This window comes from Heterodontus francisci, chromosome 11, assembly GCF_036365525.1.
Source record: "Heterodontus francisci isolate sHetFra1 chromosome 11, sHetFra1.hap1, whole genome shotgun sequence".
NCBI lineage: Eukaryota > Metazoa > Chordata > Chondrichthyes > Heterodontiformes > Heterodontidae > Heterodontus > Heterodontus francisci.
Window position 1 is genome coordinate 119,281,361 of NC_090381.1, and position 26,481 is coordinate 119,307,841.

At 49.2% G+C, this 26,481-nt stretch overlaps 1 protein-coding gene across 11 annotated transcripts in view; it reads right to left on the reverse strand.

Moving 5' to 3' along the window:
- lpp (LIM domain containing preferred translocation partner in lipoma) overlaps window positions 1-26,481 on the reverse strand; it is a 621,439-nt gene that overhangs the window by 155,267 nt on the left and 439,691 nt on the right. For all 11 annotated transcript variants that reach the window (XR_010976005.1, XM_068042851.1, XM_068042848.1 and 8 more), the window contains one exon: window positions 12,568-13,254. Coding sequence is in view for 10 of the 11 variants with exons in the window: in XM_068042851.1 (XP_067898952.1) it covers window positions 12,568-13,254 (687 nt within the window). In the remaining variant the exon portion in view is untranslated. The remainder of the gene's footprint in view (window positions 1-12,567; window positions 13,255-26,481) is intronic.

Consider the following 26,481-nt stretch of genomic DNA (forward strand, 5'->3'; position numbering starts at 1 on the left):
CTTTCAAACACACTTGGTTTTAATGCTTTTTGTTCAAATCTCTCCATTCACTCCATTATTTTTTTCCTGTCTCCTGGGAAGCACCTTGGGATATTTTTCTACTTAAAAATACTGTATAAATGTAGATTGTGTTTAGGATGTTTAGAGAGAGAGCTGTCCAGGCAGAGTCTCTCATGTTGATGTGCACAAACTGCTCCTTTCCACTCGAAGCTCAGGAGCTGCTGTCTTGGATTTTGATCTACTTTCAATTCCATGTAGTTTTATGCAATGTTCACCAAAGACACCCCAAACTCGCCCCGGACACCCCGAGACCGCCTTGGACACCCCGAGACTGCCCCGGGACACCCCAAACTCGTCCCGGTCACCCCAAACTCGCCCCGGACACCCCGAGACTGCCCCCGGACACCCCGAGACTGCCCCGGGACACCCCAAACTCGCCCCGGACACCCCGAGACCGCCTTGGACATCCCGACACTGCCACAGACACCCCAAGACCGCCTGCTTTACACAGTCCAAGGAACAAACTCATATTCTGCAAATCTCAAGCACAGCAGACACGTGGGTCTGAGATCTATTGCTACAGATTAATCAGGCAGCTTAAAAGAATTAAACCACACAGAAGTGGATATCAGTTGTAACCACTAAATGCCTGTAGAAATCAAAAACACTCCGAGACCATTACACCAAACCACTGGCTCCATCTCACCACTTCAGAGACACATTTTTGCTGTGAAATGACCACAGCTAAATGTAGAACAAATGTGAGGGGCCCACCTCCCTTTATGCTGCTCACAGGCAGGTCTCTGGGTCTCCCTGGGCCTCGGCTCAACTCAAGTACAGGGAGGCTACGAACATTACTTAAAATCAGGGTCCTTAGCAGTGGAGCTGAACAGGTGAGTTTGCACCCACACTTTCTCACTCGGCAAAGCCCTATGATAAACGTATTATTTACAGGATGTGGGAAAGTGTTCAAGGCCACAATCACTCAGTATCTATGGCTCAGGGTGTAACAGTACTGAGGGAGTGCTGCACTGTCAGAGGGTCAGTACTGAGGGAGTGCTGCACTGTCGGAGGGTCAGTACTGAGGGAATGCTGCACTGTCGGAGGGTCAGTACTGAGGGAGTGCTGCACTGTCAGAGGGTCAGTACTGAGGGAGTGCTGCACTGCCGGAGGGTCAGTACTGAGGGAGTGCTGCACTGTCAGAGGGTCAATGCTGAGGGAGTGCTGCACTGTCGGACTGTCAGTACTGAGGGAGTGCTGCACTGTCGGAGGGTCAGTACTGAGGGAATGCTGCACTGTCGGAGGGTCAGTACTGAGGGAATGCTGCACTGTCAGAGGGTCAGTACTGAGGGAGTGCTGCACTGCCGGAGGTTCAGTACTGAGGGAATGCTGCACTGTCGGAGGGTCAGTACTGAGGGAGTGCTGCACTGTCGGAGGGTCAGTACTGAGGGAGTGCTGCACTGTCGGAGGGTCAGTACTGAGGGAGCGCTGCACTGTCAGAGGGGCAGTACTGAGGGAGCGCTGCACAGTCGGAGGGTCAGTACTGAGGGATCGCTGCACAGTCGGAGGGTCAGTACTGAGAGAGTGCTGCACTGTCAGAGGGTCAGTACTGAGGGAGTGCTGCACTGTCGGAGGGTCAGTACTGAGGGAATGCTGCACTGTCGGAGGGTCAGTACTGAGGGAGTGCTGCACTGTCAGAGGGTCAGTACTGAGGGAGTGCTGCACTGCCGGAGGGTCAGTACTGAGGGAGCGCTGCACTGTCAGAGGGGCAGTACTGAGGGAGCGCTGCACAGTCGGAGGGTCAGTACTGAGGGATCGCTGCACAGTCGGAGGGTCAGTACTGAGAGAGTGCTGCACTGTCAGAGGGTCAGTACTGAGGGAGTGCTGCACTGTCGGAGGGTCAGTACTGAGGGAATGCTGCACTGTCGGAGGGTCAGTACTGAGGGAGTGCTGCACTGTCAGAGGGTCAGTACTGAGGGAGTGCTGCACTGCCGGAGGGTCAGTACTGAGGGAGTGCTGCACTGTCAGAGGGTCAATGCTGAGGGAGTGCTGCACTGTCGGACTGTCAGTACTGAGGGAGTGCTGCACTGTCGGAGGGTCAGTACTGAGGGAATGCTGCACTGTCGGAGGGTCAGTACTGAGGGAATGCTGCACTGTCAGAGGGTCAGTACTGAGGGAGTGCTGCACTGCCGGAGGGTCAGTACTGAGGGAATGCTGCACTGTCGGAGGGTCAGTACTGAGGGAGTGCTGCACTGTCGGAGGGTCAGTACTGAGGGAGTGCTGCACTGTCAGAGGGTCAGTACTGAGGGAGTGCTGCACTGCCGGAGGGTCAGTACTGAGGGAGTGCTGCACTGTCGGAGGGTCAGTACTGAGGGAATGCTGCACTGTCGGAGGGTCAGTACTGAGGGAGTGCTGCACTGTCAGAGGGTCAGTACTGAGGGAGTGCTGCACTGCCGGAGGGTCAGTACTGAGGGAGTGCTGCACTGTCGGAGGGTCAGTACTGAGGGAGTGCTGCACTGCCGGAGGGTCAGTACTGAGGGAATGCTGCACTGTCGGAGGGTCAGTACTGAGGGAGTGCTGCACTGTCGGAGGGTCAGTACTGAGGGAGTGCTGCACTGTCGGAGGGTCAGTACTGAGGGAGTGCTGCACTGTCGGAGGGTCAGTACTGAGGGAATGCTGCACTGTTGGAGGGTCAGTACTGAGGGAGTGCTGCACTGTCGGACTGTCAGTACTGAGGGAATGCTGCACTGTCGGATTGTCAGTACTGAGGGAGTGCTGCACTGTCGGAGGGTCAGTACTGAAGGAGTGCTGCACTGTTGGAGGGTCAGTACTGAGGGAATGCTGCACTGTCGGAGGGTCAGTACCGAGGCAGCACTGCACTGTTGGAGGGACAGTACTGAGGGAGTGCTGCACTGTCGGAGGAGTACTGAGGGAGTGCTGCACTGTCGGAGGGTCAGTACTGAAGGAGTGCTGCACTGTCGGACTGTCAGTACTGAGGGAGTGCTGCACTGTCGGATTGTCAGTACTGAGGGAGTGCTGCACTGTCGGAGGGTCAGTACTGAAGGAGTGCTGCACTGTGGGATGGTTAGTACTGAGGGAGTGCTGCACTGTCGGAGGGTCAGTACTGAGAGAGTGCTGCACTGTTGGAGGGTCAGTACTGAGGGAGTGCTGCACTGTGGGATGGTCAGTACTGAAGGAGTGCTGCACTGTGGGATGGTCAGTACTGAGGGAGTGCTGCACTGTCGGAGGGTCAGTACTGAGGGAGTGCTGCACTGTCGGAGGGTCAGTACTGAGGGAGTGCTGCACTGTCGGAGGGTCAGTACTGAGGGAGTGCTGCACTGTTGGAGGGTCAGTACTGAGGGAGTGCTGCACTGTCGGACTGTCAGTACTGAGGGAATGCTGCACTGTCGGAGGGGCAGTACTGACAGTATGCTGCACTGTTGGAGGGTCAGTACTGTGGGAGCGCTGCACTGCCGGAGGGTCAGTACTGAGGGAGTGCTGCACTGTCGGAGGGTCAATGCTGAGGGAGTGCTGCACTGTCGGAGGGTCAGTACTGAGGGAATGCTGCACTGTCAGAGGGTCAGTACTGAGGGAGTGCTGCACTGTCGGAGGGTCAGTACTGAGGGAGTGCTGCACTGTCGGAGGGTCAGTACTGAGGGAGTGCTGCACTGTCGGAGGGTCAGTACTGAGGGAGTGCTGCACTGTCAGAGGGTCAGTACTGAGGGAGTGCTGCACTGCCGGAGGGTCAGTACTGAGGGAGTGCTGCACTGTCGGAGGGTCAGTACTGAGGGAATGCTGCACTGTCGGAGGGTCAGTACTGAGGGAGTGCTGCACTGTCAGAGGGTCAGTACTGAGGGAGTGCTGCACTGCCGGAGGGTCAGTACTGAGGGAGTGCTGCACTGTCGGAGGGTCAGTACTGAGGGAGTGCTGCACTGCCGGAGGGTCAGTACTGAGTGAATGCTGCACTGTCGGAGGGTCAGTACTGAGGGAGTGCTGCACTGTCGGAGGGTCAGTACTGAGGGAGTGCTGCACTGTCGGAGGGTCAGTACTGAGGGAGTGCTGCACTGTCAGAGGGTCAGTACTGAGGGAATGCTGCACTGTTGGAGGGTCAGTACTGAGGGAGTGCTGCACTGTCGGACTGTCAGTACTGAGGGAATGCTGCACTGTCGGATTGTCAGTACTGAGGGAGTGCTGCACTGTCGGAGGGTCAGTACTGAAGGAGTGCTGCACTGTTGGAGGGTCAGTACTGAGGGAATGCTGCACTGTCGGAGGAGTACTGAGGGAGTGCTGCACTGTCGGAGGGTCAGTACTGAAGGAGTGCTGCACTGTCGGACTGTCAGTACTGAGGGAGTGCTGCACTGTCGGATTGTCAGTACTGAGGGAGTGCTGCACTGTCGGAGGGTCAGTACTGAAGGAGTGCTGCACTGTGGGATGGTTAGTACTGAGGGAGTGCTGCACTGTCGGAGGGTCAGTACTGAGAGAGTGCTGCACTGTTGGAGGGTCAGTACTGAGGGAGTGCTGCACTGTCGGAGGAGTACTGAGGGAGTGCTGCACTGTCGGAGGGTCAGTACTGAAGGAGTGCTGCACTGTCGGACTGTCAGTACTGAGGGAGTGCTGCACTGTCGGATTGTCAGTACTGAGGGAGTGCTGCACTGTCGGAGGGTCAGTACTGAAGGAGTGCTGCACTGTGGGATGGTTAGTACTGAGGGAGTGCTGCACTGTCAGAGGGTCAGTACTGAGAGAGTGCTGCACTGTTGGAGGGTCAGTACTGAGGGAGTGCTGCACTGTGGGATGGTCAGTACTGAAGGAGTGCTGCACTGTGGGATGGTCAGTACTGAGGGAGTGCTGCACTGTCGGAGGGGCAGTACTGACAGTCTGCTGCACTGTCGGAGGGGCCGTACTGAGGGAGTGCTGCACTGTAGGAGGGGCAGTACTGACAGTATGCTGCACTGTTGGAGGGTCAGTACTGAGGGAGCGCTGCACTGTGGGATGGTCAGTACTGAAGGAGTGCTGCACTGTGGGATGGTCAGTACTGAGGGAGTGCTGCACTGTCGGAGGGGCAGTACTGACAGTATGCTGCACTGTTGGAGGGTCAGTACTGAGGGAGCACTGCACTGTCAGAGGTGCTGACTTTCAGCTAGATCGTTAAGCTCAAGGTCCCATTTTAGCTGGATATGAACGGTTGGGGTTCTTTTTTCTGGAAATGTTCTGGCTTTGTGATGTAAATACGATGTATTCCTTTGGACTGCTTGTGAAAAATGTCTGTAAAACTCACATCCCAGTACGAGTCAGCACCTTGGGAGCAGAAAGAGAACTACAAGGGGTGAGAGGAGGAAATGGGGAGAGAGGGGTCCATGGGAGGGAGTTAGGGGAACAGTTGGAAAGAAGTACTGAAATTGCAGCAAGAGAGTGAAAGTAGGTCATCGAAACACGGCAGCGAGGGAGTCAGACTGTGGACATCACGTCCTGTGCTCAAACAGCACATTTATCTGTAATTTTGTTCATCAAACTGTTGAACTGTTGAGACTCATCACCGTCATTCTTGAAAGCTGCGGATCAATTTGTGCTGAGACGTCTGGGAGTGAATGAATCTTCCCCGGTCTCATGTCTCTTTCCAGAGAGAATAATGCAGTTTCCTTTAAATAGGAGAAAAATTCTCCAGCAACTACCTCACTGAGTGCCATCTGCCATCAGTCACCCACTGCCTGAGAGTTTCTTCAGTCACATTTACAGTACTCCGTGTACTGGGGAACATTTAGACAAAAGAAATAAGAAACAAATGATTCTCCATTTCAGATCTGACATCTAATTCACTGGAATGAGCTGCCTGTTCAACTGTTTACCGAGACTTCAGAAAATCTCAAACATTGTTCTCATAAAAGATCTTGGTCTTTAAAAAATAATGGGACAAGTTTTAGCTTTAACTTTCATATAGATTGGAATAAGCAGACTAGATCATATCAGCAAGGTAGTGAATTTTTTGAGTGCGTCCGGGGTAATTTTCTGCAATAATATGTTCCGGAAGCAACAGGGAGCAAGCACTCATTCGATTCAGTAATGAGTCAGACTTAGTTAACATCCTAACATTGTGAACATTTATCTAATAGCCATCACAATATGATCAAATTTAGTGTAGCTGCGAAGATTCTAGATTTAGGTAAGGCTGAACAGTGAGATGAGACAGACTGTTCACAGTAAACTGGGCAAATCTGTTAATGGATAAAATGACAGAAGATCATTGGAAGGTGTTCAAAAAACAATCTGTGATGCAGAAGCAGTTTATAGCTTTATGGAGCACGAGCTCGACTTAACAAAAAAAACAGTCATGGACAACTAAAGAGGTAAAAGACAGCTTAAAACTAAAAGAAAAAGCATTCAAAACTGCAAGAAAGCACAGATTCCGGTTACAGGAAAAGACAGAGCAACAAAAAGGAACTTGCAAGCGATATCAACATCAACAAAAACATTTTTACGATTTGCTTTTGCCCTCCTGCCCTGCAGGGTGCTGGCTCCTGCTGAGACTAAACTGACCCTGGTACCTGCAGCATATGGCCACTCTCCCTGCCCAAACTTAGACAGTGCTATTTGCTGGGCTATTTGGCAGTGGAGGCTATCACACCTGCATTCAATCCCCTCCTCATATTTCCAGAAGGAGTGACTGAATAGCACCAGGAACCCTGGCTGATTTGCCCGTTCCTTTAACTCAGGGGCACTGAGGTATTTTGCAGCCGTTGAAGTACTTTTTGAAGCGTAGCCACTGTTGTAATGTAGGAAACGTGGCAGACAATTTGTGCACAGCAAGATCCCAACAAACAGAAATCAGTTTCTTTAAGTGATGTTGGTTGAGGAACAAATGTTAGCCTCGGACACCAGGAAGAACTCACCTGCTCTTATTCAAATAGTATCATGGGATCTTTTAGACCCGGAGTGCAAAACTCCCTGAATACTGCCCCTCCAACAGTGCAGCACTCCCTCAGTACTGCCCATCCGACAGTGCAGCGCTCACTCAGTACTGCCCCTCCAACAGTGCAGCACTCCCTCAGTACTGCCCATCTGACAGTGCAGCGCTCACTCAGTACTGACCCTCCGACAGTGCAGCGCTCCCTCAGTACTGCCCCTCCAACAGTGCAGCACTCCCTCAGTACTGCCCATCTGACAGTGCAGCGCTCACTCAGTACTGACCCTCCGACAGTGCAGCACTCCCTCAGTACTGCCCCCTGACAGTGCAGCGCTCCCTCAGTACTGCCCCTCTGACAGTGCAGCACTCTCTCAGTACTGACCCTCCGACTGTGCAGCGATCCCTCAGTACTGACCCTCCGACTGTGCAGCGCTCCCTCAGTACTGCCCCTCTGACAGTGCAGCGCTCCCTCAGTACTGCCCATCTGACAGTGCAGCTCTCCCTCAGTATTGCCCCTCCGACAGTGCAGAGCTCCCTCAGTACTGCCCCTCTGACAGTGCAGTGCTCCCTGAATACTGCCCCTCCGATAGTGCAGCACTCCCTCAATACTGCCCCTCCGACAGTGCAGCTCTCCCTCAGTACTGCCCCTCTGACAGTCCAATGCTCCCTGAATACTGCCCCTCCGACAGTGCAGCTCTCCCTCAGTACTGCCCCTCTGACAGTCCAGTGCTCCCTGAATACTGCCCCTCCGATAGTGCAGCACTCCCTCAGTACTACCGCTCTGACAGTGCAGCGCTCCCTGAATACTGCCCCTCCGACAGTGCAGCGCACCCTCAGTACTGCCCCTCCGACAGTGCAGCGCTCCCTCAGTACTGCCCCTCCGACAGTGCAGCACTCCCTCAGCACTGACCTTCCGACAGTGCAGTGCTCCCTCAGTACTGCCCCTCCGACAGTGCAGCGCTCCCTCAGTACTGCCCCTCCGAGAGTGCAGCACTCCCTCAGTACTGCCCCTCCGAGAGTGCAGCACTCCCTCAGTACTGCCCCTCCGATAGTGCAGCACTCCCTCAGTACTGCCCCTCCGACAGTGCAGCGCTCCCTCAGTACTGACCCTCCGACAGTGCAGCGCTCCCTCAGTACTGCCCCTCCGAGAGTGCAGCACTCCCTCAGTACTGCCCCTCCGAGAGTGCAGCACTCCCTCAGTACTGCCCCTCCGATAGTGCAGCACTCCCTCAGTACTGACCCTCCGACAGTGCAGCACTCCCTCAGTACTGCCCCTTCGACAGTGCACCTCTCCCTCAGTACTGCCCCTCTGACAGTGCAGCGCTCCCTCAGTACTGCCCCTCCGACAGTGCAGTGCTCCCTCAGCACTGACCCTCCGACAGTGCAGTGCTCCCTCAGTGCTGCCCCTCTGACAGTGCAGTGCTCCCTCAGTACTGCCCCTCCGACAGTGCAGTGCTCCCTCAGCACTGACCCTCCGACAGTGCAGTGCTCCCTCAGTGCTGCCCCTCTGACAGTGCAGCGCTCCCTCAGTACTGCCCCTCCGACAGTGCAGTGCTCCCTCAGTACTGCCCCTCCGACAGTGCAGTGCTCCCTCAGCACTGACCCTCCGACAGTGCAGTGCTCCCTCAGTGCTGCACTGGGAGTGCTGCACTAGATTTTGTGCTCAAATCTCTGGAGTGGGAATTGAAGATAACCTCTGGACGCAGAGGTGAGAGTGCGACCCACTGAGCCACAGCTGACACTTGGTGTCGAGGTCCCCCAGACCCTGAGCGAGCTGCCTTTGGTTCCAGTGTTTCTTGTTGCCACAGTCAATGCTTTTTAACCTCCAGAACATTTGTATATTGCGTGTATAAAACTCTTTCCTTCACCCTCTCAGTCACAGCATGTGATGTATTGTCACCCTGTCCCTTGTCCCTTCCATGTTCTGCTCTGAGGGTCGACTCTGAATTTCATTCTGTTCTGTAAGAGAGTTCATTAAATTGGCATATCCCTGCTCTTTTGTCTAAACACTGAGCGTGCCACTGATTAATTAGTGTAATGAAAACCATCAAAACAGCTTGAGGCTCCCCGTAAAGAACTTGCTACGAACAAAAAGGTTTCTCTTTTACCGACTCTCATTTCTCTTTAGCTAATGAGCAGGTTATAGAAAATAGCTGTTATATATTCAACAGGCAGCGTCACTTAACGACAGAATGAGGAGAGTTGGCAGCACAAACTGCCAGTGGAGTGATTCACACCTTCCTTCCCCGACACACACACATCCTTAATCTGCACACACTGCTTCCTGAGGGAATAATCAAATTGACTAAACAAGCTCATAGTCACGGCAACTAATCAGAATTAATATTTCCTCCTCATTTCCTGCATCTCAGGAGTCATTTACATTGTGACTTAATCGTAAATACAACAAAACTCAATGGGACAGCAATTTTCCGAGATAGTTTCAGGACTGTAAATTATCAAGATTTATGGTACCACTTGTGTACACCTCACGCAGTGTCGCAACACGGAGAATAACCGAAGGTGATACAGAAGCAGAGAGGGATGGAAGGGGCGGAGGAAAGGGGGAGGGAGCAGAGGTAGAGGTGGAAGGCGCGGAGGAAGCTGCGGAGTCAGGCAATGCACTAGCGATGGAAATAGGTCCCTCAGCCCAACACTGTATCAGGATGATGATCTGTCCAACAGATCCAGCACCTCAAACACAAGAGGTTTTCAATAATGAAATGAAGGCAAAAGACCAGAGCCCAATATTCTCTCTCCATTCACAAACATTTGCAAAGCATTAAGGTAGATAAGTCCCCAGGGCCAAATGGGATCTACCCTAGAATACTGAGGAAGGCAAGGGAAGAAATTGCTGGGGCCTTGACAGAAATCTTTGCATCCTCATTGGCTACAGGTGAGGTCCCAGAGGACTGGAGAATAGCCAGTGTTGTTCCTTTGTTTAAGAAGGGTGGCAAGGATAATCCAGGAAATTATAGGCCGGTGAGCCTTACGTCAGTGGTAGGGAAATTATTAGAGAGGATTCTTTGGGACAGGATTTACTCCTATTTGGAAACAAACTACCTTATTAGCGAGAGGCAGCATGGTTTTGTGAAGGGGAGGTCGTGTCTCACTAATTTGATGGAGTTTTTTGAGGAAGTGACAAAGATGATTGATGAAGGAAGGGCAGTGGATGTTATCGAAATGGACTTTAGTAAAGCCTTTGACAAGGTCCCTCATGGCAGACTAATGCAAAAGGTGAAGTCGCACGGGATCAGAGGTGAGCTGGCAAGATGGATACAGAACTGGCTCGGTCATAGAAGACAGAGGGTAACAGTGGATGGGTGCTTTTCTGAATGGAGGGATGTGACTAGTGGTGTTCTGCAGGGATCAGTGCTGGGACCTTTGCTGTTTGTAGTATATATAAATGATTTGGAGGAAAATGTAACTGGTCTGATGAGTAAGTTTGCGGACGACACAAAGGTTGGTGGAGTTGCGGATAATGATGAGGATTGTCAGAGGATACAGCAGGATATAGATCGGTTGGAGACTTGGGCGGAGAAATGGCAGATGGAGTTTAATCCAGACAAATCTAAGGTAATGCATTTTGGAAGGTCTAATGCAGGTGGGAGGTATACAGTAAATGGCAGAACCCTTAGGAGTGTTGACAGGCAGAGAGATCTGGGCGTACAGGTCCACAGGTCACTGAAAGTGGGAAGGCAGGTGGATAAGGTAGTCAAGAAGGCATACGGCATGCTTGCTTTCATCGGTCGGGGCATAGAGTATAAAAATTGGCAAGTCATGTTGCAGCTGTACAGAACCTTAGTTAGGCCACACTTAGAATATTGCGTGCAATTTTGGTCGCCACACTACTAGAAGGACGTGGAGGCTTTGGAGAGGGTACAGAGGAGGTTTACCAGGATGTTCAACCCTCCAAGATATCTGTAACCTCCGAAAGAGCTACAAACCTCCCAGATACTTGTAACCTCCTACAGACCTACAACCCTCCGAGATATTTGTAACCTCCTGCAGACCTACAACCCTCCGAGATACCTGTAACCTCCTACAGACCTACAACCCTCCAAGATATCTGTAACCGCCTACAGACCTACAACCCTCTGAGATATCTGTAACCTTCTACAGACCTACAACCCTCCAAGATCTCTGTAACCTCCTACAGACCTACAACCCTCTGAGATATCTGTAACCTTCTACAGACCTACAACCCTCCAAGATCTCTGTAACCTCCTACAGACCTACAACTCTCTGAAATATCTGTAACCTCCAACAGACCTACAACCCTCCAAGATCTCTGTAACCTCCTACAGACCTACAACCGTTTGAGATATCTGTAACCTCTTCCAGTCCTGCGACCCTCCGGGATATCTGTCAACTTGTCCAGTCCTACAATCGTCCGAGATCTCTGTGCTCCTCCAATTCTGGTATTTGAGCATCCCTGATTTTCATCACTCCACCATCCGTGGCCGTGCCTTCATCTGCCTGGGTCCTAAGCTCTGGAATTCCATCCCTAACCTCTCCAATTCTCTTCTCTTTAAGATGCCCCCTAAAACCTACCTCGTTGGCCACCAGGTATCAATATCTCCTTTTGTGGCTTGGTGCGAAATTTTGATGGATAACACTCCTATGAACTGTATTGAGTCATTTTACTATGTTAAAGGTGCTATATCAATACAAGTTGTTGTTGTTGTATTAGCTCTAATTTTCAGGTTATGCTCCCTCGCCCTGAACCCCCATACCGCAGGAAATCGTTTCTCTCTATCTACGCTTTCAAATCCTTCAATCACTTTAAACACCTCAATTAGATCAACTCTTAATCTGCCATACTCAAGGGAATACAAGCTTGATCTATGCAACTTGTCCACATAATTTAATCCTTTAAATTCTAGTTTAATTCTGGTGAATCTGCACCACACCCCTTCTAAGTTAATATATACTTCCTGAGATACAGTGCCCAGACTGAACACAGTTACATTAGATGGGGTGTGACCAAGACTCGGTACAACTGAAGCATCACTTCACACAGTTTCCACACAAAATTACAATTCTCTCTCATACTGGCAGCATTTTTACATAGAATTTACAGCACAGAAACAAGCCCAACTGGTCCATGCCAGTATTTATACTCCACATGAGCCTCCTCCCACCCTTCTTCATCTCAATCCATCCTTTCCCCCTCATGTATGTATCAAGCCTCTCCACAAATTTGAAAGTTAAGGCATTCTCTGAAAGCTAGTGTTTCTACTGGGAAGAATTTCCAATGGATTCTCCTCAATCTCTCGAAATCCCGGAGAAGCAGGGCAAAGAATCACTCAGCCATTTACGTCATTTCTTGAGCTGATCTACTGTCGAAGTTACAGCAGGAATTTGGGAGTAAGAATCCAGAAATTCCTGCCATGCAGTTTCAATTGAGAAAATGAAGTGAAAGGTTAAGGCCAGAGCACAGAACAGCACCCGGCTTCAATTAAATGCAGGGGGATCAAGCATTTCTTCAGCACCTTATCACAGCCCGAGGAAGTTCCAAAGCACTTTACAACCAATGACTATATGACACCAAACTTGCCTTTGGAAGTGTGAGGGACATGACGATAGGGAGTCCCACAAACAAAGGACATGAAAGTGACCCTCAGGCTAATGTACATTAACATTCTTAACTTGAGATGGATTTGTACCTTGGGTTGTTGCACAGGTGCAGCTGGTCCTGGTGCTTGGTCAGTGATATAGGTCTTCTTAGTGGGAGATGGTTGATGATAGGCACTAGGGTTTGGTGCAGGAAAGGCATGGGTATAGGCTGCCTCTGGTCTCCAGGTATTCTGAGCTCCATATGATGGGTCACCTGCGTATCCTACTCCATATGCTGGAGCCATGGGCCGATGGTCTTGGTAGCGATTTGGTAAAGGAGTGTGAGCATAACCTGGATCAGGGTATCGTGCGGGCACTGCCCCATACCCAGGGTCTGCGGAGCGGGGATGTTGAGTGTAGTGCTGAAGCAGTGGAGCTGGTTCGGTTGACCTGGTTGGCTGCAAGTTATACTGCTGGTAAGGAGAAGGGGCAAGGTCTTGACCTGGTTGCTGAAGCCCCTGCGGCATGAAGTTCGGATTGGGTTGTGCTGTTTTGACTTGCACATTAAAAGCAGGTCGGGCAGGAGTGGAGGCCGTGGTGTAGGAGGCTGGAACTGGCTGTGGTTGGTTCTTTGGGCCCACAGCCACGCTCTGGGCCGCATGCGGCTTTGCGGCCGTCTTCTTGGTGGCTGTTAGCAGTGGCTGAGAGGGAATGACCATCCTCTGATGCCCGATCACGGGACTGTGAGAGGCTGTTGTTATCGGAGCTTGAGGAGTTGAAGAGCTGATTCCGTGACTCTGAAAAAGAAGAAAAAGATTCATGAGGATGACACCAGAACTGAGAGATTATCCTATCAGGAAAGATTCAACAAGTTGGGGATCTTTTTTCAAGAAAAGTCTGAGTGCTGACCTGATAGAGGTCTTTAAGATTATAAAAGGTTTTGATAGGTTGGCGTCGGGAGAAGATGTTCCCACTTTTGGGGGAGACCAAAACTAGAGGCCATAAATATAGGATAGTCACTAATAAATCCAATAGGGAATTCAGGAGAAAGTACTTTACCCAGAGAGTGGTGAGAATATGGAACTCGCTACCTCAGGGAGTTGTTGAGGTGAATAGAATAGATACATTTAAGGCGAGGCTAAATAAATGCATGAGGGAGAAAGGAATAGAAGGCAAGCAATTAAGAAGGCTAATGGTGCGTTAGCCTTTATCGCAAGAGGATTTGAGTACAGGAGTAGTGAAGTCTAGCTTCAATTGTATAGAACCTTGGTTAGTTTGCACCTGGAGTACTGTGTGCAGTTTTGGTCCCCTTACCTTTGAAAGGATATTATTGCTATAGAGGGAGTATAACGAAGGTTCACCAGACTTGTTCCCGGGATGGCGGGACTGTCCTATGAAGAGAGATTGGGGAAACTGAGCCTGTATTCTCTAGAATAAGGAGAGGTGATGACCCGCCATCCATGGTTAACTAAAAAAGTTAAAAGTAGTATCAAACGAAGAATGAGACGTGATCTCATTGAAACCTACAAAATACTTAAAGGGATAGACAGGGTAGATGCAGCTAGAATGTTTCCCCTGGTTGGGGAATCGAGAACCAGGGGACACAATTTCAAAATAAGGGGGAATCCACTTAGGACAGAGATGAGGAGAAATTTCTTAACACAGAGGGTTGTGAATCTTTGGAATTCTCTATCCCAGAGGGCTGTGCTTCCACAGACATTGAGTATGTTTAAAGCAGAGATTGACAGATTTCTAAATACAAATGACAGAAGGGAATATGAAGATAGTGTGGGACAAAGGCATTGAAATGGAAGATCAGCCATGATCATATTGAATGTCAGGATCGGCCCGATGGGCTGAACGGCCTACTCCTGCTCCTATGTTCGTATAAACTATAGAGTTAGGTGAAGGGGCAGGAGAATACTCTGGTGGAGCATAAGCACCAGCACGAAGCAGTTGGGTTGAATGGCCTGTTTCTGTGCTGTACATTAAGATCATAAGGTAAGGACATGAGAAATAGGATCAGGAGAAGGTCATTCGGCTCCTCGAGCCTGCTCCACCATTCAATAAAATCATGTCTGATCTGATTATGGCCTCAACTCCACTTTCCTGCCTGCACCCCCATAACCCTTGTCTCCCTTGTAGTTTAAGGGACAGGTCAATAAAGATGCAGTGGCAGGCATTTAAGGGGATATTTCAGAATACACAGAATAGATACATTCCAATGAGAAAGAAAAATTCCAAGTGGAGGACCCACCATCCATGGTTAACTAAAACAGTTAAAGGTAGTATCAAACGTAAAGAAAAAGCTGATATTTGTGCAATGATGGGAGGCAGGTCAGAAGATTGGACAGAATATTAAAAAAACAGCAAAGAATGACTGAAAGATTGATAAGCAGGGTAACATTAGAGTACAAGAGAAAGCTAGTTAGAAATATAGAACAGTAAGAATTTCTATAGATATTTAAAAAAGAAAAGTGAGTGTTGGTCCGATAGAAAGTGAGTCTGGGGAATTAATAATGGATAATAAGGAGATGGCAGATGAATTGAACAGATATTTTGCATCGGCCTTCACTATAGAGGATACAAGTAACATCCCAGAAATAGCTGTAAATCAGGAAATGGATGGGAGGAAGGAACTCAAGAAAATTAAAATCACCAGGGAAGTGGTACTCAGCAAATAGTTGGAGCTGCGGGCTGACAAGTCCCCGGGTCCTGATGGACTTCATCCAAGGGTGTTAAAAGAAGTGGCTAGTGAGATAGTTGATGTGTTGGTTTTAATTTTCCAAAATTCCCTAGATTCCGGGAAGGTTCCATTAGATTGGAAAATAGAGAATGTTATTCCTTTATTCAAAAAGGGAGGAAGACAGAAAGCAGGAAATTACAGGCCAGTTATGATATCTATCAAAGGGGAAATGTTAGAAGCTATTATTAAAGATGTTATAGCAGGACATTTACCTTGAAAAATTCAAGGTAATCAGGCAGATTCAACACAGTTTTGTGAAAGGGAAATCATGTTTAACCAATATATTGGAGTTCTTTGAAGAAGTAACATGTGCTGTGGATAAAGGGGATCCGGTGGATGTACTATACTTAGATTTCCAGAAGGCATTTGATAAGGTTCCACATCGAAGGTTATTGCGGAAAATAAAAGCTCATGGTGTAGGGGGTAACATTTTGGCATGGATAGAAGATTGGCTAGCTAAGAGGAAACAGAGAGTAGGCATAAATGGATCATTTTCTGGTTGGCAAGATGTAACGAGTGGTGTGCCACAGGGATCTGTGCTGGGGCCTCAACTTTTTACAATTCATATAAATAACTTGGAAGAAGGGACTGAAGGTACGGTTGCTAACTTTGCTGATGACACAAAGTTAGGTAGGAAAGTAAGTTGTGGAGAGGACATAAGAGGGCTACAAAGGGATACAGATAGGTTAAGTGAGTGGACAAAGATCTGGCAAATGGAGTATCATGTAGGAAAATGTGAAATTGTCCATTTTGGCAGGAAGAATAAAAAAGCATATTATCTAAATGGTGAGAAATTGCAAAGCTCTGAGATGCAAAGGGATCTGGGTGTTCTATTGCATGAATTGCTAGGAAAAGGGAAGAGGACCTGAAAAGCGAATATAGGGAGTTAGGTTGGAAGCTGAAAGGCAGGACGAGCAGAGTAGTAATCTCAGGATTGTCATCGGTGCCACGTGCTAGTGAGGCGAGAAACAGGGAGCGAGTGCAGCTGAACACGTGGCTACAGAACTGGTGTAGGAGGGAGGGATTCAGATATGTGGATCATTGGGATACCTTCTGGGGAAGGTGGGACCTGTACAAGAAGGACGGGTTGCAGCTGAACTGGAGGGACACCAATATCCTGCGCGGGAGGTTTGCTAGAGCTCTTCGGGAGGGTTTAAACTAGTTTGGCAGGGGGATGGGAACCGGAGCTATGGATCAGTGGATGGGGTAGCTGTTGAATAGGCAGATACCGAGTGCAGAGAGTCTGTGAGGAAGGTTAGACAGTTGACAGGGCAAAGTTGCAGCCAGTATGATGGGTTGAAGTGTGTCTATTTTAACGCAAGAAGTGTCAGGAATAAGGGTGATGAACTTAGAGCATGGATCAGTACTTGGAGCTACGATGCTGTGGCCATTATGGAGACGTGGATATCACAGGGGCAGGAATGGATGTTGGATGTTCCGGGGTTTAGATGTTTCAAAAGGAATGGGGAGGGAGGTAAAAGAGGTGGGGGAGTGGCATTGTTAATCAGGGATAGTATCACAGCTGCAGAAAGGGAGGTCGTCGAGGAGGGTTTGTCTACTGAGTCAGTATGGGTGGAAGTCAGAAACAGGAAAGGAGCAGTCACTTTGTTGGGAGTTTTCTATAGACCCCCCAATAGCAACAGAGACATGGAGGAACAGATTGGGAGGCAGATTTTGGAAAGGTGCAGAAGTAAGAGTTGTTGTCATGGGTGACTTCAACTTCCCTAATATTGATTGGAACCTCCTTAGTGCAAATAGTTTGGATGGAGCAGTTTTTGTCAGGTGTGTCCAGGAAGGTTTCCTGACTCAATATGTAGATAGGCCGACTAGAGGGGAGACTATGTTGGACTTGGTGCCTGGTAACGAACCAGGCCAGGTGGCAGATCTCTCGGTGGGAGAGCATTTCGGTGATAGTGATCACAACTCCCTGACCTTGACTATAGTCATGGAGAGGGACAGGAGCAGACGGGATGGGAAAATATTTAATTGGGGGAGGGGGAATTACAATGCTATTAGGCAGGCACTGGGGAGCATAAATTGGGAACAGATGTTCTCAGGGAAATGCACGACAGAAATGTGGAGGTTGTTTAGGGAGCACTTGCTGGATAGGTTTGTCCCGATGAGGCAGGGAAGGGATGGTAGGGTGAAGAAACCTTGGATGACAAGAGATGTGGAACAGCTAGTCAAGAGGAAGAAGGAAGCTTACTTAAGGTTGAGGAAGCAAGGATCAGACAGGGCTCTAGAGGGTTACAAGGTAGCCAGGAAGGAACTGAAGAATTGACTTAGGAGAGCAAGAAGGGGACATGAAAAAGTCTTGGCAGGTAGGATTAAGGAAAATCCCAAGGCGTTCTACACTTATGTGAGGAACAAGAGGATGGCCAGAGTGAGGGTAGGGCCGATCAGGGATAGTGGAGGGAACTTGTGCCTGGAGTCGGAGGAGGTAGGGGAGGTCCTAAATGAATTCTTTGCTTCAGTATTCACTAGTGAGAGGGACCTTGTTGTTTGTGAGGACAGCGTGGAACAGGCTGATATGCTCGAACAGGTTGAGGTTAAGAGGGAGGATGTTCTGGAAATTTTGAATGATATGAGGACAGATAAGTCCCCGGGGCCAGACGGGATATACCCAAGGATATTACGGGAAACGGGGAAGAGATTGCCGCGCCTTGGCGATGATCTTTGCATCCTCACTGTCCACTGGAGTAGTACCGGATGATTGGAGGGTGGCAAATGTTGTTCCCTTGTTCAAGAAAGGGAATAGGGATAACCCTGGGAATTATAGACCAGTCAGTCTTACGTCAGTAGTGGGCAAATTATTGGAGAGGATTTTGAGAGACAGGATTTATGATTATTTGGAAAAGCATGATTTGATTAGAGACAGTCAGCATGGCTTTGTGAGGGGCAGGTCATGCCTCACAAGCCTTATTGAATTCTTTGAAGATGTGACAAAACACATTGATGAAGGAAGAGCAGTGGATGTGGTGTATATGGATTTTAGCAAGGCGTTTGATAAGGTTCCCCATGGTAGGCTCATTCAGAAAGTAAGGAGGCATGGGATACAGGGAAAGTTGGCTGTCTGGAAACAGAATTGGCTGGCCCATAGAAGACAGAGGGTGGTAGTAGATGGAAAGTATTCAGCATGGAGCTCGCTGACCAGTGGTGTTCCACAGGGATCTGTTCTGGGACCTCTGCTCTTTGTGATTTTTGTAAATGACTTGGATGAGGAAGGCTGGGTTAGCAAGTTTGCCGATGACACGATGGTTGCTGGAGTTGTGGATAGTGTGGAAGGCTGGTGTAGGTTGCAATGGGACATTGACAGGATGCAGAGCTGGGCTGAGAAGTGGCAGATGGAGTTCAACCTGGAAAAGTGTGAAGTGATTCATTTTGGAAGGTCGAATTTGAATGAGGAATACAGGCTGAAAGACAGGATTCTTGGTAGTGTGGAGGAACAGAGGGATCTTGGGGTCCATTTCCATAGATCGCTCAAAGTTGCCACCCAAGTTGATAGGGTTGTTAAGAAGGCGTATGGTGTGTTGGCTTTCATTAACAGGGGGATTGAGTTTAAGAGCTGCGAGGTTGTGCTGCAGCTCTATAAGGCCCTGGTTCGACCACACTTGGAATATTGTGTTCAGTTCTGGTCGCCTCATTATAGCAAGGACGTGGAAGCTTTAGAGAGGGTGCAGAGGAGATTTACCAGGATGCTGCCTGGACTGGAGGGCATGTCCTACGAAGAAAGATTGAGGGAGCTAGGGCTTTTCTCATTGGAGCGAAGAAGGATGAGAGGTGACTTGATAGAGGTGTACAAGATGATGAGAGGCATAGATAGAGTGGATAGTCAGAGACTTTTTCCCAGGGTGGAAAGGGCTATCACCAGGGGGCATAATTTTAAGGTGATTGGAGGAAGGCTTCGGGGAGATGTCAGAGGTAGGTTCTTTACACAGAGAGTGGTGGGTGCGTGGAATGCACTGCCAGCGGTGGTAGTAGAAGCAGATACATTAGGGGCATTTAAGCGACTCTTGAATAGGTACATGGATGATAGTAGAATGAAGGGTAGGTAGTTAGTTTGATCTTAGAGTAGGTTAAAGGTTCGGCACAACATCGTGGGCCGAAGGGCCTGTACTGTGCTGTACTGTTCTATGTTCTATGTTAGTATGCAGGTACAGCAAGTAATTAGGAAAGCTAATAGAATGTTATCCTTTATCGCAAGGGGAATTGAATACAAATGTATGGAGATTAAGCTTCAGTTATACAGGGCATTGGTGAGACCACATCTGGAGTACTGTGTACAGTACTGGTCTCCTTATTTCAGAAAGGATATAAAAAGCATTGGAAGCAGTTCAGAGAAGGTTTACTTGACTAATACCTGGAATGGGCAGGTTGTCTTTTGAGGAAAGGTTGGACAGGCTAGGCTTGTATCCACTGGAGTTTAGAAGAGTAAGACGCAACTTGATTGAAACATAAAAGATCCTGAGGGGTCTTGACAGGTGGATGTACAAAGGATGTCTCCCCTTGTGGGAGAATCTGGAACAAGGGGTCACTGTTTAAAAATAAGGCGTCGCCCGTTTAAGACAGAGATGAGGAGAAATTATTTCTCTCAGAGGGACATGAGTCTTTGGAATTCTCTTCCCCAAAAGGCGGTGGAAGCAGAGTCTTTGAATATTTTTAAGGCAGAGGTTGATAGATTCTTGATAAGCAAGGGGGTGAAAGGTTATCGGAGGTAGGCAGGAATGTGGAGTTGAGGTTACAATCAGATCAGCCATGATCTTATTGAATGGCAGAGTAGGTTCGAAGGGCCGGGTGGCCTACTCCTGCTCCAAATTCGTGTGCTTGTATGTTTGTAGAATAAAAATCTGTCTAACTCAGCCTTGAGTATATTCAATGAACCAGACCCTACTGCTCTCTGGGGAAGAGAATTCCAAAGATTAACGACCCTTTGAGAGAAGAATTTCCTCCTCATTTCCATCTTAAATGGGAGACCCCTTGTTCGGAAACTGTGCCCCCAGTTCTAGACTCCCCCACGAGGGGAGACATCCTCTCAGCATCTACCCTGTCGAGCCCCCTCAGAATCGTATATGTTTCAAAAAGATCACCTCTCATTCTTCTAAACTCCAATGAGTATAGGCCCAACCTGCTCAACCTTTCCTCATAAGACAAACCCCTCAACCCAGAAAACAACCTAGTGAACCTTCTCCGAACTGCTTCCCATGCATGTATACCACTCCTTAAATAAGGAGACCAAAACCATACACAGTACTCTAGGTGCAGTCTTACCAATACCCTGTACAATTGCATCAAGACTTCCCTACTTTTATACTCCATCCCCCTTGCAATAAGTTAAGATTCCAATAATAAAAAAAAGAAATGTTGGAAATACTCAGCAGGTCAGGCAGCATCTGTGGAGAGAGAAGCAGAGTTAACGTTTCAGGTCAGTGACCTTTCATCAGAACTGAATCGTTAACTCTGCTTCTCTCTCTACAGATGCTGCCAGACCTGCTGAGTATTTCCAGCATTTCTTGTTTTTATTTCAGATTTCCAGCATCTGCAGTATTTGCTTTTATTAAGTTAAGATTCCATTTGCCTTGCTAATTACTTCTATTGGGCATGGTAAATGAACACATTTACAGCTTAAATGGCTGTCGTGATTCTGGTCAAAAATAGCCTGCGTGTGTGAATGGGAGAGAGTTTATATGCCTGTTTCCACCTTTCCCATCGGGTTCCGGTTCCACAGTTGCTTCTACCTCATCTAAGTGGCCGTTTGTGTATAAGTATAGACTGTCTATCAGTGAGCCAGTGAACAGGCTCACAACAAACCTGTTCTTCTCCACAGAAGCCAATCGAGCAAAAGCTGCAGCTGAGTTTTTTTCAACCAACGGTAAGAATAATGAACTTGGGGAAGGCCAACTTCAATGGGGTAAGAATGGATCAGAGCAGATAAATTGGAATCGAAGGTTGGCAAGATAAACGATAACTGGACAATGGGCTGCCTTTAAAGAAGAGATAGTTTGGGCTCAGTCAAGGTATATTCCCACAAAGGGGAAAGATAAGGGAAATAAATCCAGAGCTCCCTGGATGACAAAAGAGATAGTGATTAAGATAAAGACAAAGTATGCTTCTGACAGATGACAGGTGGTTAACACAACTGAGAACCAGGCGGAATATGGAAGGTTCAGAGGGGAAGTGAAAAAGCAAAACAGAGAAGCAAAGAGAGCATGAAAAGAGACTGGCAGCTAATTATAAAAGGGAACCCAGAAGTCTTATATGGGCATTTCAATAGTAAAAGGGTGGTAAAGGGAGGAGTGGGCCGATTAGGAACCAAAAAAGGGATTTATACATGGAGGTAGAGGCCATGACTGAAGTATTAAATGAATACTTTGCATCTGTCTTTACCAGTGAAGAAGATGCTGGTGAAAGAGGAGGTAGTTCAGACACTTGAAAGGTTTAAAATTGATAAGGAGGAGGTATTAGGTAGACTGGCTGTACTTAAAGTTGATAAGTCACCAGGACATGATGAGATGCATCCAAGGATACTGAGGGAAGTGAGAGTGGAAATTGTGGAGGCACTGACCATAATTTTCCAGTCTCCCTCAGACTCGGGGGTGGAGGGGGGTGCCAGAGGACTGGAGAATTGCAAAGATTACACCCTTACTCAAAAAAGGGTGTAAAGATAAGCCCAGCAACTACAGGCCAATCAGATTAACCTTGGTGGTGGGGAAGCTTCTAGAAACGATAATTCGGACAAAATTAATAGTCACATGGGCTATTTCAGCTTAATTAGGGAAAGCCAGCATGGATTTGTTAAGGGCAAATCATGTTTAACTAACTTGTTGGAGTTTTTTGATGAGGTAACAGACAGGGTTGATGAGGGCAATGCTGTTGATGTGGTGTACATGGACCTTCAAAAGGAGTTTGATACAGTGCCACAAAACAGACCTGTGAGCAAAGTTATAGCTCATGGAATAAAAGGAACGGTAGCAACATGGATACGGAATTGGCTGAGTGACAGGAAACAGAAAGTAGTGGTTAATGGATATTTTTGGACTGGAGGAAGGTTTGTCGTGGAGTTTCCCAGGGGTCAGTGTTGGGACCCTTGCTATTCCTGATATAAGTAATGACCTAGACCTTGGTGTACAGGGCACAATTTCAAAGTTTGTGGATGATACAGAACTGGGAAATATCGGTCTCAACTGGAACACTGTGTCCAGTCTGGGCACCAAACTTCAGGAATGATGTGAAGGCATTAGAGAGGGTGCAGGAAAGGTTCACGAGAATGGTTCCAGGGATGAGGAACTTCAGTTACGTGGATAGATTGGAGAAGTTGGGACTGTTTTCCTTGAAGAAAAGGTTGAGAGAAGATTTGATTGAGGTGTTCAAAATCATGAGGGGTCTGGACAGAGTAAATAGAGAGAAACTGTTCCCATTCGTGGAGGAATCAAGAACGAGAGGGCACAGATTTAAAGTAATTGGTACAAGAAGCAGAAGTGACATGAGGAAAAACCTTTTCACACAGCGAGTGGTTAGGATCTGGAAACCACTGCCTGAGAGTTTGGTGAAGGCAGGTTCAATTGAAGCATTCAAAAGGGAATTAGACATTTATATGAAAAGGAAGAATATGCAGGGTTATGGGGAGAAGGCAGGGGAATGGCACTAAGTGAATTGCTCTTTCAGAGAGCCAGTGCAGACACGATGGGTTGAATGGCCTCCTTGTATGCTGTAACAATTCTGTGATTCTGTGAATTACTTGCTGTACCTGCAGGCTAACTTCATGTACAAGGACACCCAGATCCCTCTGTACCGCAGCATTCTGCAGTCTCTCTCCATGTGAATAATATTCTGCTTTTCTATTCTTGTCGCCAAAGTGGACAACCTCACACTTTCCCACATTATACTCCATCTGCCAATTTTCTGCCCACTCACATAACTTATCTATATCTCTTTGCAGACACTTTGTTCCTACCTTTCTTTATATTACATATGTTATGTAATTTTATGTAAAAAGACAAAAACTGAAAGCACTGAGCAGCTTCATATACTGGGGATATTACTATATGTGCGCCTGGCGGACACACTGAAATTTAATGGGCTATTCAACATCTGCAGGAAACGAACATAGACACTAAAGTCCCATTTCATTAAAGAACAACCAGTGCTACGAGAAAAATATTGGCACAGCTCAAATTGCATGAAATATAAAATAGTGTGAGGCAAAACTGGGGCCAGGGGAAATCAATGGGAGTGAAAATTCACAACAAAAATCTGGAAAATCATCTGCTCTCTTCGAGTGGTCTCTCTCCAAACCTATCCCAGTCGGTGTCCCATGCCTGACCCCCACCCTGTCCCTGACTGGATTACTTCCTGTTCCCCCTGCTTCATCGCCCCTGACTGGATTACTTCCTGTTCCCCCTCCTTCATCGCCCCTGACTGGATTACTTCCTGTTCCTCCTCCTTCATCGCCCCTGACTGGATTACTTCCTGTTCCCCCTCCTTCATCGCCCCTGACTGGATTACTTCCTGTTCCCCCTCCTTCATCGTCCCTGACTGGATTACTTCCTGTTCCTGCCCCCGTCACTGAATCGATTACTTCCTCTCCTACCCCCCAATGTCCCTGAGTAGATTACTACCTGCTACTGCCACCCACCCCGTCCTTGACTGGATTACTTCCTGTCCCCCCCATGACCCGCTATCCTCGACTGGATTATTTCCGCCCCCCGTAACAGTGATTGGATTACTGCCTGTTCCCCACCCTCCCCCATCCCTGACTGGATTACAGCCTGTTCCCCACTCCGCATGGCCCTGACTGGATTACTGCCTGTTCCCCACCCTCCCCCATCCCTGACTGGATTACAGCCTGTTCCCCACTCCGCATGGCCCTGACTGGATTACTGCCTGTTCCCCACTCCGCATGGCCCTGACTGGATTACAGCCTGTTCCCCACTCCGCATGGCCCTGACTGGATTACTGCCTGTTCCCCACTCCGCATGGCCCTGACTGGATTACTGCCTGTTCCCCACTCCGCATGGCCCTGACTGGATTACAGCCTGTTCCCCACTCCGCATGGCCCTGACTGGATTACTGCCTGTTCCCCACCCTCCCCTATCCCTGACTGGATTACAGCCTGCTCCCCACTCCGCATGGCCCTGACTGGATTACTGCCTGTTCCCCAGCCTCCCCCATCCCTGACTGGATTACAGCCTGTTCCCCACTCCGCATGGCCCTGACTGGATTACAGCCTGTTCCCCACCCTCCCCTATCCCTGACTGGATAACAGCCTGTTCCCCACCCTCCCCCATCCCTGACTGGATTACTGCCTGTTCCCCACTCCGCATGGCCCTGACTGGATTATTGCCTGGTCCCACTCCGCATGGCCCTGACTGGATTACAGCCTGTTCCCCACCCTCCCCCATCCCTGACTGGATTACAGCCTGTTCCCCACTCCGCATGGCCCTGACTGGATTACTGCCTCTTCCCCACTCCGCATGGCCCTGACTGGATTACAGCCTGTTCCCCACTCCGCATGGCCCTGACTGGATTACTGCCTCTTCCCCACTCCGCATGGCCCTGACTGGATTACAGCCTGTTCCCCACCCTCCCCCATCCCTGACTGGATTACAGCCTGTTCCCCACTCCGCATGGCCCTGACTGGATTACTGCCTCTTCCCCACTCCGCATGGCCCTGACTGGATTACAGCCTGTTCCCCACTCCGCATGGCCCTGACTGGATTACTGCCTCTTCCCCACTCCGCATGGCCCTGACTGGATTACTGCCTGCTCCCCACTCCACATGGCCCTGACTGGATTACTGCCTCTTCCCCACTCCGCATGGCCCTGACTGGATTACTGCCTGTTCCCCACTCCGCATGGCCCTGACTGGATTACTGCCTGTTCCCCACCCTCCCCCATCCCTGACTGGATTACAGCCTGTTCCCCACTCCGCATGGCCCTGACTGGATTACTGCCTGTTCCCCACTCCGCATGGCCCTGACTGGATTACTGCCTGTTCCCCACCCTCCCCTATCCCTGACTGGATTACAGCCTGCTCCCCACTCCGCATGGCCCTGACTGGATTACTGCCTGTTCCCCACCCTCCCCTATCCCTGACTGGATTACTGCCTGTTCCCCACTCCGCATGGCCCTGACTGGATTACAGCCTGCTCCCCACTCCGCATGGCCCTGACTGGATTACTGCCTGTTCCCCACCCTCCCCTATCCCTGACTGGATTACTGCCTGTTCCCCACTCCGCATGGCCCTGACTGGATTACAGCCTGTTCCCCACTCCGCATGGCCCTGACTGGATTACTGCCTGTTCCCCACCCTCCCCTATCCCTGACTGGATTACAGCCTGCTCCCCACTCCGCATGGCCCTGACTGGATTACTGCCTGTTCCCCACCCTCCCCTATCCCTGACTGGATTACTGCCTGTTCCCCACTCCGCATGGCCCTGACTGGATTACTGCCTGTTCCCCACCCTCCCCCATCCCTGACTGGATTACAGCCTGTTCCCCACTCCGCATGGCCCTGACTGGATTACAGCCTGCTCCCCACTCTGCATGGCCCTGACTGGATTACAGCCTGCTCCCCACACCGCATGGCCCTGACTGGATTACTGCCTGTTCCCCACTCCTCATGGCCCTGACTGGATTACTGCCTGTTCCCCACCCTCCCCCATCCCTGACTGGATTACTGCCTGTTCCCCACCTCCCGCAGTGCTCTTGGGACCCAGACCAGATGCATGTCAGCACTACCAGGATTGGAAAAGACAGGAAGAATTACTCTTTCTCTTTGTTATCCCAGAGCTGAGCTCAGGGTCAGCTGGCCTTTCTCTGACTCCAATGTTTGATTGATGGGATTGTGATGCAGCCACAAGTTCCCAAGGCAGCACATTTTGAGCACACAGTCCGAGTCGAGTCAACTGTCCGGAATTGAGAGGTTAGCGGAAAAATTCAAACACATGGGAAGCGCTTTGAAAACAGAGCAAGGAATTGTGCACAACGCAGAGTGATATCTGCTGACAAATCCAGTTTCAATCCTAGTTCACGAGCAGCGATTGTTAATCTGCTCGGTGCCGAGCAAGCGAAGCCCAATTTCATTTTTATACTCACCTAACTTCTGATTGGTTCACCTTAGTGCTGTCTCAGAAAGGGCAGCAGAGAAACAAAGGAAAACTGTGACAACTGAAAATGTAACAAAAAGCAGTAGATGCACAACAGCTGCTATATATCAGAGAGAGAAATGTCTCGCTCGGTCATTTCAGACAGCCGTTCAAAGTCAACCACATTGTGTGTG